This window comes from Salmo salar, chromosome ssa01 (assembly GCF_905237065.1).
Source record: "Salmo salar chromosome ssa01, Ssal_v3.1, whole genome shotgun sequence".
In the NCBI taxonomy this organism is placed as follows: domain Eukaryota; kingdom Metazoa; phylum Chordata; class Actinopteri; order Salmoniformes; family Salmonidae; genus Salmo; species Salmo salar.
In genome coordinates, this window is record NC_059442.1 from 77,500,267 (window position 1) to 77,520,149 (window position 19,883).

The 19,883-nt window shown below is 45.2% G+C and overlaps 1 protein-coding gene across 8 annotated transcripts; it reads left to right on the forward strand.

Annotated features, from left to right (window-relative positions):
• The first annotated feature begins 1,448 nt into the window (after positions 1 to 1,448).
• LOC106612941 (SMC5-SMC6 complex localization factor protein 2) lies at positions 1,449 to 19,586 on the forward strand. 8 transcript variants are annotated; one of them, XM_045722613.1, is made up of 16 exons: positions 1,449 to 1,971; positions 3,238 to 3,275; positions 5,641 to 6,194; positions 7,339 to 7,396; positions 7,894 to 8,056; positions 10,018 to 11,608; positions 11,975 to 12,054; positions 12,309 to 12,431; positions 12,596 to 12,763; positions 12,891 to 12,993; positions 13,203 to 13,432; positions 13,515 to 13,779; positions 15,195 to 15,518; positions 15,838 to 16,002; positions 16,158 to 16,226; positions 17,852 to 19,586. In XM_045722613.1, the coding sequence occupies exons 1-16, from the start codon at positions 1,919 to 1,921 to the stop codon at positions 18,467 to 18,469; spliced, it is 4,602 nt and encodes a 1,533-aa protein (XP_045578569.1). In that variant the 5' UTR covers positions 1,449 to 1,918; the 3' UTR covers positions 18,470 to 19,586. The 8 variants fall into 8 exon arrangements, with proteins under 8 accessions (XP_045578569.1, XP_014070117.1, XP_045578576.1 ...); XM_014214642.2 differs by having other exon boundaries at positions 1,524 to 1,598; XM_045722620.1 differs by having other exon boundaries at positions 1,638 to 1,689.
• Positions 19,587 to 19,883: the final 297 nt, after the last annotated feature.

Here is a 19,883-nt window from a genome sequence, read left to right on the forward strand (position 1 = left end):
AAATGTGAGAACGTCTATATGCTTTTTACATTACATTTACATTTAAGTCATTTAGCAGACGCTCTTATCCAGAGCGACTTACAAAATGGTGCATTCACCTCATGATATCCAGTGGAACAACCACTTTACAATAGTGCATCTACATCTTTTAAGGGGGGGGGTTAGAAGGATTACTTTATCCTATCCTAGGTATTCCTTAAAGAGGTGGGGTTTCAGGTGTCTCCGGAAGGTGGTGATTGACTCCGCTGTCCTGGCGTCGTGAGGGAGCTTGTTCCACCATTGGGGTGCCAGAGCAGCGAACAGTTTTGACTGGGCTGAGCGGGAACTGTGCTTCCTCAGAGGTAGGGGGGCCAGCAGGCCAGTGGTGGATGAACGCAGTGCCCTTGTTTGGGTGTAGTGCCTGATCAGAGCCTGAAGGTATGGAGGTGCCGTTCCCTTCACAGCTCCGTAGGCAATCACCATGGTCTTGTAGCGGATGCGAGCTTCAACTGGAAGCCAGTGGAGAGAGCGGAGGAGCGGGGTGACGTGAGAACTTGGGAAGGTTGAACACCAGACGGGCTGCGGCGTTCTGGATGAGTTGTAGGGGTTTAATGGCACAGGCAGGGAGCCCAGCCAACAGCGAGTTGCAGTAATCCAGACGGGAGATGACAAGTGCCTGGATTAGGACCTGCGCCGCTTCCTGTGTGAGGCAGGGTCGTACTCTGCGAATGTTGTAGAGCATGAACCTACAGGATCGGGTCACCGCCTTGATGTTAGTGGAGAACGACAGGGTGTTGTCCAGGATCACGCCAAGGTTCTTAGCACTCTGGGAGGAGGACACAAGGGAGTTGTCAACCGTGATGGCGAGATCATGGAACGGGCAGTCCTTCCCCGGGAGGAAGAGCAGCTCCGTCTTGCCGAGGTTCAGCTTGAGCTGGTGATCCGTCATCCACACTGATATGTCTGACAGACATGCAGAGATGCATGTCTGTCAGAGTTTTGGAGAGAAAAGAAAGAAGGGATACTGGTCTGTAGTTGTTGACATCGGAGGGATCGAGTGTAGGTTTTTTCAGAAGGGGTGCAACTCTCGCTCTCTTGAAGACGGAAGGGACGTAGCCAGCGGTCAAGGATGAGTTGATGAGCGAGGTGAGGAAGGGGAGAAGGTCTCCGGAAATGGTCTGGAGAAGAGAGGAGGGGATAGGGTCAAGTGGGCAGGTTGTTGGGCGGCCGGCCGTCACAAGACGCGAGATTTCATCTGGAGAGAGAGGGGAGAAAGAGGTCAAAGCACAGGGTAGGGCAGTGTGAGCAGGACCAGCGGTGTCGTTTGACTTAGCAAACGAGGATCGGATATCGTCAACCTTCTTTTCAAAATGGTTGACGAAGTCATCCGCAGAGAGGGAGGGGTGGGGGGGGGGGGTAGGAGGATTCAGGAGGGAGGAGAAGGTAGCAAAGAGCTTCCTAGGGTTAGAGGCAGATGCTTGGAATTTAGAGTGGTAGAAAGTGGCTTTAGCAGCAGAGACAGAAGAGGAGAATGTAGAGAGGAGTGAGTGAAAGGATGCCAGGTCCGCAGGGAGGCGAGTTTTCCTCCATTTCCGCTCGGCTGCCCGGAGCCTTGTTCTGTGAGCTCGTAGTTTTTACATTGGAGATCAAGTTTATAAATTGCCTGGATGGGATGATGAGACAGTGGATTGCGCAGTCAGATGGAACAGTGTAAATAGGCATTTTAATGTAATAGATTTAGCCGGTGGTAATTTGTGGAATAGAAACTGGTTTAAATGCGGTTTTAACCAATCAGCATTCATGTTTAGACCCACCCGTTGTGTAAATGAACAAAAATGGCGGGTATCATAATTTTACTGCAGGCGGGAGAGTGAAAGCAAGGAAGATATCATTATTGATAGTCTGATACGGAAACAAATACATAGCGAAGTCAATTTAAATGTTAACTTGTTCTGTCATAATGAGAAAAATGCAATCTGAAGGAAATGGGAGGTAAGAAACTAACTGCGTTCCAGAAGATAATGCTAGCTAACGCTACCTAAGATTGTTTATAACTAACAAAAGATATACCACTACCTGTTCTTTCCAATGGCAGTACATTAACGATAGTGGGCAGAACAAGCAAGGAGGTGGGCAGAGCCAAGCACGAGCTAGCGAGATCTTATTGGGGCTTTCTAGCTGGTATTTGCACATTTCCGTTAGGGAACGCCTACTCTGATGTGCGCGTCTACTAAACATAGCCCATTGTGTTCGTAACAGGTAGTTTTGGCTATAGAAAAACTGTATTGAGATCAAATGTTTTATCGCTGATAAAATGTGTGGCTCAGTTGGTAGAGCATGGTGTTTGCAACGCCAGGGTTGTGGGTTCGATTCCCACGGGGGACCTGTACGGATAAAAAAATGTATGCATTCACTACTGTAAGTCGCTCTGGATAAGAGCGTCTGCTAAATGACTAAAATGTAAAAATGTGTAGAAGGACGGCCAAAATTAATTTCTCCCACTTTCGGCCACTGGGCTTCCTCAGTGGAAACGTCAACCGGATGCTTCAGATTTATACATCCGGTGAAACATCTGGCTCATTGTTATATCTGTGACGGTATTGTGCAACAAACTAGCCACCAAGCTAACCATTGTGAGGTTGTCAAATCTTTTTGGCTTGTTAGTGATAACTAGTAACTATTAGCTATGTAAGTTAGTCATATCACATACAAATGTGTAACCTAGCTAGCTAGATGTTCCTGGCGGAAGTTTAATTAACATTGGGAGCTATCTAACGTCACCTAGCTAGTGGAGTGCTAGCTAGCTACAGTAGATAGCTCTTTTTTACAAGTCGACAGAATATTTGGTTGCTAGAGTAGCAAGCTAACAACCCAAATGTGTTGCGTTGTAGACGATTTAAAACATGCTAAGCTAAGACTAAGTTAACGAGTGAGACAAATTACTTTGTAGACTTAATAAATGTGTTATTGTCAATTAGGCCTAACTGGTTTCGAGTACACATAACCAGTCTATATGATTGACTGGTGTAACCCATCTACTTTAGTGTAGGCCGTCATTGTAAATAAGACTTTGTTCTTAACTGACTTGCCTAGTTAAATAAAAAATGAAATACTTTGCCAAGGTCAGGTTGCTCTTTCCATTGTATGAATGATTTGTTGTATGCCATTTTCAATGTTTAATTTACTAAAATACAGCATAATGTTGAACCTGACTTTTTGGGGAATAACTTCTTGACTGACTTTTGTCTGTTGTTACAGATCAATTGCAGACTACTTGTCTCCAAAAGGCAGTACTGGTGAGTTTCAGATCTTGACAACTGATGAAACAACACTGAACTTATGACTCAGTGAGCCTATCTATATACAAACACACGTGATTTCACTACACGCAGATAACTGTGGTGCCTGCTGCTTCGTGTGACTGCCTCAGGCATTGTCACATGCTAATGTAACGGAGTGAGATTGTACTTACAGTTGAAGTCGGAAGTTTACATAAACTTAGGTTGGAATCATTAAAACTTGTTTTTCAACCACTCCAAGAATGTCTTGTTAACAAACTATAGTTTTGGCAAGTCAGTTAGGACATCTACTTTGTGCTTGACACAAGTAATTTTTCTAACAATTGTTTACAGACAGATTATTTCACTTATCATTCACTGTATCACAATTCCAGTGTGTCAGAAGTTTACATACACTAAGTTGACTGTGCCTTTTAAACAGCTTGGAAAATTCCAGAAAATGTCATGGCTTTAGAAGTTTCTGATATGCTAATTGACATCATTTGAGTCAATTGGAGATGTACTTGTGGCTGTATTTCAAGGCCTACCTTCAAATTCAGTGCCTCTTTGCTTGACATCATGGGAAAATCAAAAGAAATCAGCCAAGACCTCAGAAAAAAAAATGTAGACCTCCACAAGTCTGGTTCATGCTTGGGAGCAATTTCCAAACGCCTGAAGGTGCCACGTTCATCTGTACAAACAATAGTACGCAAGTATAAACACCATGGGACCACGCAGCTGTCATACCGCTCAGGAAGGAGACGCGTTCTGTCTTGTAGAGATGAACGTACTTTGGTGCAAAAAGTGCAAATCAATCCCAGAACAACAGCAAAGGACCTTGTGAAGATGCTGGAGGAAACGGGTACAAAAGTATCTATATCCACAGTAAAACAAGTCCTATATCGACATAACCTGAAAGGCTGCTCAGCAAGGAAGAAGCCACTGCTCCAAAACCGCCATTAAAAAAGCCAGACTACAGTTTGCAACTGTTAATGGGGACAAAGATCGTACTTTTTGGAGAAATGTCCTCTGGTCTGATGAAACAAAAATAGAACTGTTTGGCCATAATGACCATTGTTATGTTTGGAGGAAAAAGGGGGAGGCTTGCAAGCCGAAGAACACCATCCCAACCGTGAAGCACGGGGGTGGCAGCATAATGTTGTGGGAGTGCTTTGCTGCAGGAGGGACTGGTGCACTTCACAAAATAGATGGCATCATGAGGCAGGAAAATGATGTGGATATATTGAAGCAACATCTCAAGACATCAGTCAGGAAGTTAAAGCTTGGTCGCAAATGGCTCTTCCAAAAGTGACAATGACCCCAAGCATACTTCCAAAGTTGTGGAAAAATGGCTTAAGGACAACAAATTCAAGGTATTGGAGTAGGCATCACAAAGCCCTGACCTCAATCCTATAGAAAATTTGTGGGCAGAACTGAAAAGCGTGTGCGAGCAAGGAGGCCTACAAACCTGACTGTTACACCAGCTCTGTCAGGAGGAATGGGCCAAAATTCACCCAACTTATTGTGGGAAGCTTGTGGAAGGCTACCCAAAACGTTTGACCCAAGTTAAACAATTTAAAGGCAATTCTACCAAATACTAATTGAGTGTATGTAAACTTCTGACCCACTGGGAATGTGATGAAAGAAATAAAAGCTGAAATAAATCATTCTTTACTATTATTCTGACATTTCACATTCTTAAAATAAAGTGGTGATCCTAATTGATCTAAAACAGGGAATGTTTACTAGGAGTAAATGTCAGGAATTGTGAAAAACGGAGTTTAAATGTATTTGGCTAAGGCGTTTGTAAACTTCCGACTTCAACTGTATACAGAATGATGAGTAGCCTTAGGCAATATTTCACCATTGCGGGTGAGAAACAGAATTTCTGGGTTTTTATTGTGTTGTGGCTTGGAGCAATAACAGGCTACAGCATAATGCTTCATTGTTGTTATTTGGTGTTATGCTAACACTAACCCTTGAACTGTGTCAAACCCCTGGCTGCTACTGTGTGGTGTGTCTGTTTCTTTGTCTCTCTGGCTGTGGATTTTGTTTAACAGCTTGGCACAATAACCATAACGACCTATATAGCTTACATGATTATTTTGGGCTCAAACTCAAAACTATTACTTGCTCACTTGCCCTGTATTCTGAAAATATTTGAGTTATTATTAACCAATTTATGGTATCTTGTTGCCCTTCGTATAGTGGTGGGCCAAGAAATGCTTTCGGGCTGTTAACCTGCATTAATGCAGTGTGCGTTTTTTCTTTTGAGCAAACTTGTGGTGCAATGGGAGGGGATGGTTCATCCATATGATGCTGGGTTCCATCTCTACTGGTTTATTTGCTCACACTTGTATCATTCTTCCTCCTGTGTTTGCAGTCAAAGACGTCATCCCTCTGGGGTTGCCTGGTCCCAAACCCTCCCCGGCCGCCTCCTACCTCCAGGTGACCCCCATGAAACCCTCTCAGCCCCGCGGATGCCTGTCCAACCCGAACACGCACCCCCTGCCAAATCGAGTGCTACCCTTGACCAGCGCAGGACTGGACCCAGTGAGGGCCAAGCCCTCTCCTGGACCTCACCCTCCACAACCGCCAGGGGTGCACCACCAAGCTTCCGGGGGTGGAGGTGGGGATGAAGCCAAGGATGTCAAGGCCAACTTAACAAACCCCCTCACCAAGAAGATACAGCCTTCCCTCAAACCCCAGCCCTCCCACAGCCCTGTGACCCTTAACCCCTCTAGGAGTATGACCGTTGACCCTAGGGTTGGTACGGGAACAGGCAACAGTGATGTTGGGAGCTCTAGTGCTCCGTTTACTGCTGGCTTGCCCCTCCAGTCTACCCCCCAGTACACAGCAGGTGACGACAGGAAGGACACAATGAGGAACGGTTGCCCACTGTCACACACCATGTGTAGCCCTGTCAATCCACAGCAGGTAGATGGATAAATATCTGTATTGATCCCGAAACTTGGTGTCAGCAGCAGATACAAACACACAGACTTTAATCTTAACTCTCACCTCACACAGTTCAATAATTACAATTCAATAATCAGGTTTCCATCCAACCTTTTTTATGTGGAATAAAAAAACATTCACAACAGACCTGATGGAAACAGCACATTTGTTGGTAAACTTTCCAAATGTTGATAAAACAAAATACGCTATACAAGGTGGGATCTTTTTGTGAAATGGAGGTGGAAACCCCTTTATGCACTAATATTGATGTAATAACCATCATATTGAAGTAAACTTGGAGTCACGCAATGACATGTTGTCTGGTTCTCCCACTACAACTTGGGAAAGCATGCAGTTTATTAGGCTACAGATAAAATAAGTTATAAACTTCACAGGGTGGTGAAAGTGCACAGTGATGAGCTTGATGCTCCTTGCCAATAAATATTATGTCTTATTCTGGTGACATGATGATTGATGCTTGGCTGCTGTTTGACAAATACAAATAATCTCATGTAGGTAACCTACCCGCACTGTATCTGTAAGCTGTTGGCTAGGGGTTCCCAAAATGTTTCACTCAGGTCCCCCTTCCAGCATTGGGGAACATCCAGCACCCCACGTCTATTTCTATGGGCACAAGCACTGTTCATGACACACACTGTGCCCCCACCACACAGTCTGGGAACCACTGGGCTAGAGAGCACCGATCAAGACCAGACTGGGCACCTTTGCTGTATAACTCAAAATTTGTTATGACAAATGCGATGGAAACCCATTTAACTTGTATATTTTATTTAACGGCAAAAGTTATTTTATGTGCACTACGTCATCACGCACAGCCTTTTTATCGGCAACAAGTCAATGGAAACATCTCTGTTGGAAAAATTTGCATATTGTTTTTAATGCAGATTTGAGAATATTTGCATGAAATCTGTCACCATTTGGATGGAAACCCAGCTACTGATGTTGATATTGGCTCAGTTGGTAGAGCATGGTGCTTGCAACGCCAGGGTTGTGGGTTCGATACCCACAGGGGACCAGTACAAAAATGTATGCACTCACTCCTGTAAGTTGCTCTGTATAATATAAATGACTAATATGTTTGGTTCTGTTTGTTTTTCCGCAGAGTGGTGGTTCCCTGGACCACAGAGGAACCACTGAAACTAGCAAACTGTTCACTTCAGGTACAAATTATACCTAACTTATATAAAATAACGAGCACATCCTAGACCTCTTAGTTTAGATTGCTGAATACATTCCTGAACCTGTGTAAATGTAGTCTGTAAACAAATCAATAGGGTAACCATCTCCAAATGATGTTTCAATGCTGTTTTTATACAGTAACAATGCTGATGCAGACAAGTATAGTAGTTTCTGATGCCCCCTCTGTCATTTAACTAATGACTTGTTGAGAGTAGTAAACCATGTAAATTCTGGACAACTTCGCATGAAGTGCTGCAGTTTGCTGATGGAAAAATAGAGTTGTAATCTAGTGGGTCTCTGTTTTATTGTAATGTGTGTTAAAGGACTTTTTTTCCCCTCGTTTTATGAAAAATGTAATTTTATTGAAGGGCCTTGCTAGAACCCACTTCTACTCATTCTATAGTATTTTACTTTTTGAACTATTCGAATCATTGTGAATGTAGTTGTTGATGATGATGCTGCTGCTTTCTCCCACCAGTAGGCACCAAATCCCTGCCGCAGAAGAGAGGTAGAAACACAGACTTGGAGGAGAGAACGAGAGGGGAGGAAATGGCCAATAAGAAACTGCGTCCGGAGGACTATAGGCCAGACTCAGGCCCAGCCCCTATCTGTACCAGTCACCCACCCTATGGAACAGCCAGGTGAGAAGGGTAGACATTCAACACAACGTTGACCCTCTTTCTAAAATTATCTGCTGAAATTGTTGCAACCCCTATTACTAGCCTGTTCAACCTCTTTCGTATCGTCTGAGATCCCCAAAGATTGGAAAGCTGCCGCACTCATCCCCCTCTTCCAAGGGTGAGACACTCTAGACCCAAACTATTATAGACCTATTTCCATCCTGCCCTGCCTTTCTAAACAGATCCCCAACCATTTTGAATCCCACCGTACCTTCTCCACTATGCAATTTGGTTTCCGAGCTGGTCATGGGTGAACCTCAGACACACTCAAGGTACTAAACGATATCATAACCGCCATCGATAAAAGACAGTACTGTGCAGCCGTCTTCATCGACCTGGCCAAGGCTTTCGACTCTAGTCAATCACCGCATTCTTATCGGCAGACTCAATAGCCTTGGCTTCTCAAATGACTGCCTCGCCTGGTTCACCAACTACTTCTCAGATAGAATTCAGTGTGTCAAATCGGAGGACCTGTTGTCCGGACCTCTTGCAGTCTCTATGGGGGTGCCACAGGGTTCAATTCTCGGGCCGACTCCTTTTCTCTGTATATATCAATAATGTCGCTCTTGCTGCTGGTGATTCTCTGATCCACCTCTACGCAGACGACACCATTCTGTATACATCTGGCACTTCATTGGACACTGTGCTAACAAACCTCCAAACAAGCTTCAACGCCATACAACAATCCTTCCGTTGCCTCCAACTGCTTTTAAATGCTACTAAAACTAAGTGCATGGTCTTCAACCGATTGCTGACTGCACCCTCCCGCCTGACTAGCATCACTACTCTGGACGGTTCTGACCTAGACTATGTGGACAACTACAAATACCTAGGTGTCTGGTTAGACTGTAAACTCTCCTTCCAGACTCACATTAAGCGTCTTCAATCCAAAATTAAATCTAGAATCGGCTTCCTATTTTGCAACAAAGCCTCCTTCACACATGACGCCAAACATACCCTCGTAAAACTGACTATCCTACCGATCCTTGACTTCGGCGATGTCATTTACAAAATAGCCCCCAACACTCTACTCAACAAACTGGATGTAGTCTATCACAGTGCCATCCATTTTATCACCAAAACCCCATATACTACCCACCATTGTGACCTGTATGCTCTCATTGGCTGGCCCTCACTACATATCCGTCACCAAACCCACTGGCTCCAGGTCATCTATAAGTCTTTGCTCGGTAAATCCCCGCCTTATCTCAGCTCACTGGTCACCATAGCAACACCCACCCGTAGCATGCGCTCCAGCAGGTATATTGCACTGGTCATCCCCAAAGCAAACACTTCCTTTTGCCCCTTCTCCTTCCAGTTCTCTGCTGCCAATGACTGGAACGAATTGCAAAAATCTCTGAAGCTGGAGTCTCTCTAACTTTAAGCATCAGCTGTCAGAGCAGCTTACCGATCTCTGTACCTGTGCACAGCCAATCTGTAAATAGCACACCCGTCTACCTCATCCCCATATTATTACTTACCCTCTTGCTCTTTTGCACCCCAGTATCTCTACTTGCACATCATCATCTGCACATCTATCACTCCAGTATTAATGCTAAATTGTAGTTATTTTCACCTCTGGCCTATTTAAATAAAGGTGAAATAAAATAAAAAACTTGATTTGTCCCCTTTGGGCAATTACTATTAGGGTTAACTTTGCATGAAGTGTACTTGCTGAAAATTACTACAGAAAGACAGACAATGGAATAAGCCAACCTTATATTTTGGGTTATGATAAGTTAGATAATTGTACTAACTAGGCACATAAGGCATTTCTATGTTATTTTTTACAAGAATCAATGAATATATCATCAATTGAAATAACGATTGAAAAGCTGTAAATCTGGCTGATTGTGATATTTTGTCTATTTAGTCTGGTTTGTGATGGCTAAATGCTCTGTTGTAAATACCCCCCCCCCCAGCCCATCCTACCTGAAGAAGGTCTTCATGAAAAACAGTCTGAACTCAGGTCCTATTCTGAGTTTGAAGGAGCGTCTCACCCCTAAGAAGACGGAGGGAGGGATGGCGAGAGGGATGGACATTGTCCCTACCTCTCCACTCCCCACACCCAAGCCTGCGAGGCAGCTCTTTAACAACCGAGGACAACCACCATGCAGGAACAGTGTGAGGGAGAATAGCAATCCTCAGTGTAGATACAGTGGAATGAATCACCAATCTGGCAACCCTCAATCTGTTTATAGTGGTAGTATCCAATCCGGTCACCCAGCGAACTTGCCTGTCAAAAGTGCTAGTAGAGGAGAATGCAGCAGAGGGAAAGAGGGCAGAGCAAGAGCGCCAGAGAGTAGAGGAAGAGAACCGACAGGTCGCACCGACAGAAGAACCCCCAAACCTGTCTCGAGGTCTCACAGCTCATACTCCAACTGCTCTAGTTCTCTGCGCCATCTCGGATTGGCACAGAACCGAAACGTCACTCGCCCCCGGGGAACGTCGGCCTTGTTGGATGACCTGCACGACCTTTTCACTCCTGACCCCATAACCTCTAGCCTGTCTAAAGCAGCGATGACCTTTTCCCCCAGTCCCCAGAGAGGAGTCGGGTCGCCCTCTGTACACAAGGTTCTTGTGTCTGGTGTGTCGGCTACAGGCTGTGGTGCTTCTAAAAGACTGCGGCCCACCTCTGTAACAAGCCCCAGAGAAATCCCCCAAATCTCCCCCTCGGAGCGAATCTCTGGCCCCAATATCTTTCCCTGTAAGGTAGCGGCAGTGGACCCCTCTAAACTACTCCTGGGCCCTAACATCTACTCTCCCTCTTTTTTAAGGCTGGAGTCGTGCGGGACTGACTTGACTAAATTACAGACCGCCTCGTACAGGACCATCACCAGCACTTCCTCAGGGAAGCCCTCATCCCCTAAGGATGAGTCTGTTACGATGGAGGATGTCGCGTCCAAACTGAAAACGAGTCCTACTTTTCCCGCTGTGAGACTGTTTGCGGATAAGTCTGTTAAGACAGAGGCAGGAACCAGATCTCCTGGTATTCCTTCAGCAGGGTTGGAGTCACCTATGGATGAGCATGCCAACCTCAAGAATGAGTCTTCCGGCCTGAAAACTATCCCCCTCTCAGCCTCCGCAAAGACCTTGTGTAAGGACGAGTCGTTTAACATGGAGACTGCAGTCTTCAAAGCCAGCACCAGCTCTCCCTTCCTTCCTTCTCCCACCTCACGACTGGACCGAAAAGGAGAGGGTGAAAAGAGGAAGGAAGGAGACCAGAAGAGTTTATCATTCCTTGAGGAAGGAGAAAAAAGAAGCAAGATAGATAATCCCCAGAAAAGTCTAACATTTCTGGAGGAGGACCCTCTGGATGTGGAGCTGGGCCTAGGCCTCGACCTGGGGCTAGAGTTGGAGCTATCCCAGGCCAGCAGCAGCAGCAGCAGTGAGGACGAGCTGCCATCCCTGCAGCAGATCCTGGACCGTACCGCCCGGCCCCCAGACACCCCAGAGAAAGGAACCTTCACTGCACCCAGCACCCCTGTTGGGCCCCGACACCACAGCCAGCTGGTAAAATGCTACTTTCTTAGGGCTGTTTTCCAAATGGTGTCCCTATGGACCCTGCTCAAAAGTAATGCTCTATATGGGGAATGGGGTGCCATTTGGGACTCAAGATTATTGTTTAAATGTGTATTTACTCATTGTAATTTTCCAGTTTTGAAGTAGGCTTAAATGTGCAGAATAGCAACAGTGTAGCAGCTACTTTCTAGCATGTCATTTGGTTGTGTTTAGTTAACTTACAGTAGAAGGTTAGAAAAGGAGCAGAAAAATAGTGGACAACGAATCCCAAGTCGTCACTAACAATGCTACAGTGTGTTACCCTAGAATGAACTCTGTCTTAGTGAGTTGATGACGTTTGTGTGTTCTCTCTGGCAGCCTGTGACGTCTAAAGCCAAACCCACGAGTTACAGGAACAACCTGGACGAGATGCTGAAGGAAAAAGAGAGCATTCAAAGGTATTGCTTTATCATACCTGACTATTATAAGTGCTATTTTCTCCATGTGGGTCGAGGAGATGGCAAAATCACTGCATTGCTTTAAAATGACAACGTGCCGTTGTGACATGACATTGTTATGTCCTTGTTGTCTCCACCCCCCCTTGTTTAAGGAGATGTAGAGGTCTCTGCATTGCTTCAACAAGACTTCTATGTCATATCGTATGAGTACTATGTCATAACAATGTGTGCAATGTCATGGTTATTCCCCCAAGGTCTAAGGAGATGGAGACCAAGCTGCGTCTGTCCTGTGAGGAGAACCTGCTGAGACTAGCGGAGGAGGAGGAGGAGGATGAGAGCACAGAGAACATGGAGACAGCCATCTCCCACCAGCAGAGGTAACAGCACAAACACTTAACACACACACACACACACTTAAATGCAGAGTAGGAGAGCACCGAGAACATAGAAGAGGCCATCTCACACAAACGAAAGTAACAACAGTTGGGAGACCACTGGGGAAGGGTGAAATGACCACAATTCCACACTCTTCTCCGCCCAGGGAGTTCCTGCAGCGTTTCTCGGTGGTGTCCAGTGCCATCCGGGACCTGCACCCCGGCGAAGCGATGTTCAGCCTGGACAACTTTGGCCGTCTTTTCAATCAACACACACTGCAGCTGAGACACTGTAACGTCTCCCCTCGAGACACCGCACAGAAAACACTACTCTGGTAAGACATTTTGTGTATGTGTATGAGAGAGTGAACAGGCTGAGAGGCAGTTCAATGTTTAGTTCTAACCTTTCTTGCTCCCATCACCCTCATTTTCTCTCTCTCCCTCCCCCTTGGTATCTCGAAGGTCCACTCCAGACCAGTTCAGGTCCCATGTCAGTTCCGAGCTGATCCAGAGAGCCTACCGCTCCTCCCCCTGCCCACCCCAGGTGGCCCGTTGGCTCTTCCAGGTACTATTCCACACTTCCTTTTACAAATAGATTTGTTTGAATAATTACTTGAATTAAATGTTGATCAATGGATGGATCTGTCTTTCTCCTTTTGTCTGTCTCTCTGTCTCTTGTGGTATGCAATGTGTTTTTAGGGGAGGGGGGTTAATCAAATGAGGATGGCTTATTAAAGAAAGAGACTTTTGACTATCTTTCCTTCCCTCCTGTAGATGGTGTCAGTCCACTCAGACAAGCTGACCTGTCATCAGGTACTAAAGGCCCTCAAAGATATTGCCTGCTCCGCTGCTGAACACATGATGCTGAATAAGAATGAGCGCTTTGAGGTGTGGGTGCCCAGTGTTGGAGACGTGACCCTGGTCTTCATGAACATGGGGGTTCCCTTCGTCACCCTGTTCCCCCTGGAGAACCTACAACCCTCCTTCACCGAGGGAGACCTGCTGTAAGCGTGTGTCAATAAAAACTTTGTTCATAAAAATGTGATGATAGACTGATAATAACTACCTGTGTGTTTGTCTGTGTAGAGAGGGCTTACAGATCAGCACAGAGAGCCTGTCCAGTAAGAAGGAGATCAGCACTTTCCCTGAACACAACTTTGATAGCGTCATCAAGTACCTGTCTCAGTGTACGTCGTTGTGCCCGCGGGCCTACAGTGACGGAGAATTGTTGTTACTCCTGACGGTGGTGAGCAGAGTGGGCTTGGACACGCAGCTCACCCTCCAGCCCACTGAGCACCTCCGCTCCCTACTGCGCAACCTGATCAGCAGCATCAGGGACTGGGACATCATGGTCAGTCAACCTTTAATTTCTTTCTCCTGCGTGGTCCAGTAGAAATCAGTCATGTACAACCCCGATGGTTGTGGGTTCAGTCCCTGCCTCAGCCTTTCTAACTTCATCTCCGACTTGGCTGTGTCCGCCGTCTAATTAAACGTAACAATACTTAAAGGGCAATTCCACCACTTTTCAAACTTTAATTCATTATTTCCAGCGCCATACATGTGAAAAAAATCAATCGGTATCGCTGAAGTTCAGCGAAACAGCGCGATCGAAATATAAAGGTCATTTCCGATTTGAGCTGACATATGCATCGTTTACCGTGGCTGCCGTCTCCGCTAACGTGAGGAACATTACCTTTACATTTCTATCGAGCTGTAGTGCAGCTCTTCAGCGCTACGGATTGAATTGAGCCCAAAGTTAAAAAGTTCAATATGATGTGGTCAAAAGTAAAAACATTTTTAAAAACTTGTGGTTACACAGGGAGCAGGGAAATGCCCTCTCTCTGGCTAGAAAACATTGCAGGTTTTGAAAATCACTGGCCATGTCTGAATACTCGTACTTGCGTTATAAATAGTAGGCATTTTGGGAATGCAAAGATTGAATGTTTTTATCGTATGTCAAATTTAGAAGTTTGAGTGCTTTAAATTCCAGGATGTCATACTCATTTCGGCTTTTCATCTAATAGAATTTGGAGCACAATATGGAGGAATATAATTATTTTCAGACCCACGTGTGATTGGGGCGGCAGGTAGTCTAGTGGTTAGAGCTTTGGGCCAATAACTGAAAGGTTGCTAAGTCGAATCCCTGAGCTGACAAGGTCAAATTCTGTTGTTCTGGCAATTAACCCACTGTTCCTAGATCGTCATTGTAAATAAGAATTTGTTCTTAACTGACTTGCTTAGTTAAATAAAGGTAAAATAAAAAATTGACAACAGCTGATAATAAAGTAAACGAATAGCGGGAATCGATGCAATTGCACATTTGACGAAAACTCAGAATGAATGAGCCTCGTATGTTGATATGTGTTGCTTACTGCTTTCAATTTAACTCCACAGTACGATGTAAGTAGTAGCCTATGTTATATGATAAGTACACAGCATGTAGTTTCAGTAAGTAGTAGGCAAGACCGATTTCGGACGCTGACATTTTTTTTTATCCTACTCTATGATCATATCTTCGAGGACTTATTTAGGACCATATCTTTTTTAGCTGCTGAATGTAGACATGCGCCATTTTCACAAATGTAGACACTGGCGATTTAATACATGAGGTTGAAAAGGGAATTCCCCTCCTAAACCAAGACAATGTCACCATTTTATTCTTCTTTCTCTAGGTTGACCTTTCTTTCCTTTGCTAGGTAAACTCATGTCACTTTTGTGTTTTTTTCTGCAGTCTGATGTTGATCTATCTCCTGTTTCATCCTGTAGCTGCCCAGGATCTGCATGTCGCTGATTGACCTGAGTGATAACCACCACAACCTGCGCTGGTTGGTCCAGCTACTGCCAGACAACATTCGCGGCAAGCAACTCAGGAGACACCTCAGTTTGTCGGCCATCTCCAAGCTGCTGAACATCAGATGCACTTACAGGCCCTCCAACACAGAGTTCCAGCTGTCAGACCTGCGTCGGTACCTCCCCCGCATGCGCCCATCCTCACTCCTCAGGGGCCTGGCCACCTCCTTCAGAAGGAGTCAAAACCCACACAGAGAGAGGGAAGAGGAGGAAGAGGACTGTGCCTCTCTGGACCAGCAGGTCAGCAAAGGGTTATTTACCAGGGTATTTAAGGGTCATTTTGCAACGGAAAATGTTTATGCAACAAAACAAGTTTCTTATTGGACAAGTGCAGTAGCTTGTCCCTCCCAGCTTAGGTTTGTTTGCTTCCGTCTGGTTCCTAATTCGTACACCCCTGTTGTTCATGTAAATCAGGAGTATTAGGGTTGTGTTCATTAGGTCAGACAATGAACAGTGATTTCAACTGAAATATTTTTTTATTGGCACAATAATCCAAGTAGTCCCTCCTGGTTCAGTCAGTTTACTTCTGTTTGGTGCCTAATGAACATGTTATTTTCAGGCTTACTACCTCTGCTACAGCCTCCTGGCCCTGGCTAATGAAGCCACCAACTTTGAGTTCTTCCCTCCGGAGCAGAAGAACCAGTTGTTGTTGCTATGTGCTGAGCTGGAGAAACACATCAAGTGTGACATCAGGGAGAGTGAGAAGATGCTGTACAGAAGCAAGGTATGTGGTCACTCCTTCCATATAGACATTTCAATGGATCTGTAACCCACATAAATGCATTAATGATATGATCTCTCTGGTTAAACTGCTCTTAACCCCCCCCCTTGGCTCACTTCCTCTCTCCGCCCTCTCTTTCTCCCTCCCCCTCTCTCCAGGTGAAGGACTTTGTAGCCAGGATCTACACCAAGTGGCAAGTGCTGGTCCAGAGAACCAGGCCTCTCCAGGTAGACCATGGCATAACTATAGTACATAAAGACATAGCTAGAGGTGTTCTAAACTCAGCAAAAAAAGAAACGTCCCCTTTTCAGGACCCTGTCCTTCAAAGAAAATTTGTAAAAATCAAAATAACTTCACAGATCTTCATTGTAAAGGGTTTAAACACTGTTTCCCATGCTTGTTCAGTGAACCATAAACAATTAATGAACATGCACCTGTGGAATGGTCGTTAAGACACTAACAATTTACAGACGGTTGGCAATTAATGTCACAGTTATGAAAACTTAGGACACTAAAGAGGCCTTTTTACTGACTCTGAAAAACACCAAAAGAAAGATGCCCAGGGTCTCTGCTCATCTGTGTGAACGTGTCTTAGGCATGCTGCAAGGAGGCATGAGGACTGCAGATGTGGCCAGGGCAATAAACTGCAATGTCCGTACTGTGAGATGCCTTAGACAGCGCTACAGGGTGGACAGCTGATCGTCCTCGCAGTGGCAGACCACGTGTAACAACACCTGCACAGGATCGGTACATCTGAACATCACACCTGCGGGACAGGTATAGGATGGAAACAACAACTGCCAGAGTTACACCAGGAACGCACAATCCCTCCATCAGTGCTCAGACTGTCCGCAATAGGCTGAGAGAGGCTGGACTGAGGGCTTGTAGGCCTATTGTAAGGCAATTCCTCACCAGACATCACTGGCAACAACGTCGCCTATGGGCACAAACCCACCGTCGCTGGACCAGACAGGACTGGCAAAAAGTGCTCGTCACTGATGAGTCGCGGTTTTGTCTCACCAGGGGTGATGGTCGGATTCGCATTTATTGCCGAAGAAATGAGCGTTACACGAGGCCTGTACTCTGGAGCGGGATCGATTTGGAGGTGGAGGGTCCGTCATGGTCTGGGGCGGTGTTTCACAGCATCATCGGACTGAGCTTGTTGTCATTGCAGGCAATCTCAACGCTGTGCGTTACAGGGAAGACATCCTCCTCCCTCATGTGGTACCCTTCCTGCAGGCTCATCCTGACATGACCCTCCAGCATGACAATGCCACCAGCCATACTGCTCGTTGTGGGCTAGGGCCATTCCCCCCAGAAATGTCCGGGAACTTGCAGGTGCCTTGGTGGAAGAGTGGGGTAACATCTCACAGCAAGAACTGGCAAATCTGGTGCAGTCCATGAGGAGGATATGCGCTGCAGTACTTAATGCAGCTGGTGGCCACACCAGATACTGACTGTTACTTTTCATTTGCCCCCCCCCCTTTGTTCAGGGACACATTATTCCATTTCTGTTAGTCACATGTCTTTGGAACTTGTTCAGTTTGTCGCAGTTGTTGTATCTTATGTTCGCACAAATATTTACACATGTTAAGTTTGCTGAAAATAAACGCAGTTGACAGTGAGAGGACGTTTATTTTTTTTGCTGAGGTTATATAGTACTGGGAAGTACTGCCAGGGTAAACTATGGTGTCGCAGAGCTGTGTTTGGTTTAATTCTGTGTATTTATCATTGCAGAGAGAAACTGTTGTAATAATGTATGTTTGTTCCCTCCAGGGTAAGCTGTAGTAATTCATGTTTGATATCAATGTGATGTGTTTTTATAGTAATGTAATATGTCTGTTCCCTCCAGGGTAAACTGTATGACTACTGGCAGCCTCTGCCTGAGGACGCAGTGAGCAGCAGCCAGGAGAGCAAACACTCCCAAAGGGAGAGAGAAGAGGAGAGAGAGGATGAGGAGACAGTCATGGAGTTGGAGGGAGAAGTGGTGGAAGGAGAAGACGAGAAGAGGATTGCAGAAAATGCTTTGGCCATGGAGGATGAAAGACGAGAGACACCAGAGAAATACTTGGCCATGGAGGATGAAGAGGGGAAAGTGGTGAAAGGAGAGGAGGATGAGGAGGAGAGGATTGCAGAAAAGGCTTTGGCCATGGAGGATGAAAGAGGAGAGACGCCAGAAAAATACTTTGCCATGGAGGAGGAGAAGGAGATTCTAGGAGGGGAGGAGAAGTTGCTAAAGATGGATGAGTTGGAAGAGGAGCGGATGGAACTTACGTTAGAGGAGTCAGGTGAGGAACAAAAGATGGAGGACATGGAGGAAAAACGGACAGAAGTCAAGGCGGAGGAGAGGGTCACAGAAAAAAGGGAAGCAGCAGTGGAGGAGGGAAGGAAAGGACAGACTGAAGGAGAGATTGAGGAGAGAGGCAATTTAGAGAAAGATTCAGAGATGGAGGAGAAGGGTGAAGAATGAAGGGAGACTGAGAGAAGCCGAGAGAAACCAGAGAAGAAGACTGCAACGGAAGACAACCCGGCTGCATCCATATCGAATTGTACCGGTCTAGACCAACTGTCATCTAGACTGTAGACTTAAGCTGAATCCAAAATGGCACCCTATTCCCTTTTGACCAGAGAATAGGGTGCCATTAACCCAACTGTCTGTGTGTTTTTTTCCTCAGGTAAATCACTTCAAGTGAAGAAACGTTACATTAGTAGTTTTTTTTTTCATGCACTTTGTTGCACAATGCAAAAGACAAATCCTATCTACAGAAACTGAGGCAGTTCTATTAATTCATTTTACTATTTGCACTTGTTTTCTATTTTTGTTTGCACTCAATTGAAGTTATTTCTGTTTTTATAACCGTTCGCGACCCCTCTGGTTGTATTTGTCAGCCAACGTTAAACAGTTTGCATATATGACAATTGTTTTTGACGTTTTTGGTCATTTTGGTGTTCAGCAGCATTAGGCAGGTTTTTTCCCCGACTGTTCGACCAGATTTTTCTTGTGGCATGCTGAAGTTTGCTAGCTGAGGTCTATGCCCCTTCATCTGTGATTGGTCAACAGTAGGGAGTCTTCAATGAAGTGTGTTGTGCTATCAATGACAGACTACTAGTTCATGGACATTTTTTCACTTGAGATATACTGTACCAATCGTCTTCGATGAAAAGTTGCGCAACTAAGACCTCTGGAAAATCAATTACACATTTGAGTTATCTTAGATTTATTCTGACTAATTTGAGGAGTGTACTGGCTATGGTGTCTTAAGAGGGACAAAGAGTAATATTCTCGTTTTTCAAGTGAATGTATTCTAATGGAATATGCGAGCGCAGACGTTCACTTCGCCTAGCCGCGTTCTGCTTGGAGCAAACCGAACCTATGTATGAGAACGCCTTAACTGGGCGCTGTTCCAATGAGTTAGCCAGCTAACTGCCCAAAATGTATAAGAAAATTAATTTTTGCTAAATGTAGACTTAAAATGGATACAGTATATTTGACTTGACAACTTGTACTGAAGACAAAATTATAAATGCAATGTGTAAAGTGTTGGTCCCATGTTTCATGAGCTGAAATAAAAGATCCCAGAAATGTTCCTTACGTACAAAAAGCGTATTTTTCAAATGTTGTGCACAAATGTTTACATCCCTGTTAGTGAGCATTTCTCCTTTGCCAAGATAATCCATCCACCTGACAGGTGTGGCACATCAAGAAGCTGAGTAAACAGCATGATCATTACACAGGTGTACTTTGTGCTGGGGACACTAAAAGGCTACTCTTAAAACATGCAGTTGTGTCACACTACACAATGCTACAGATGTCTCAAGTTTTGAGGGAGTGTGCAATTGGCATGCTGACTGCAGTTATGTCCACCAGAGCTGTTTTCAGAAAA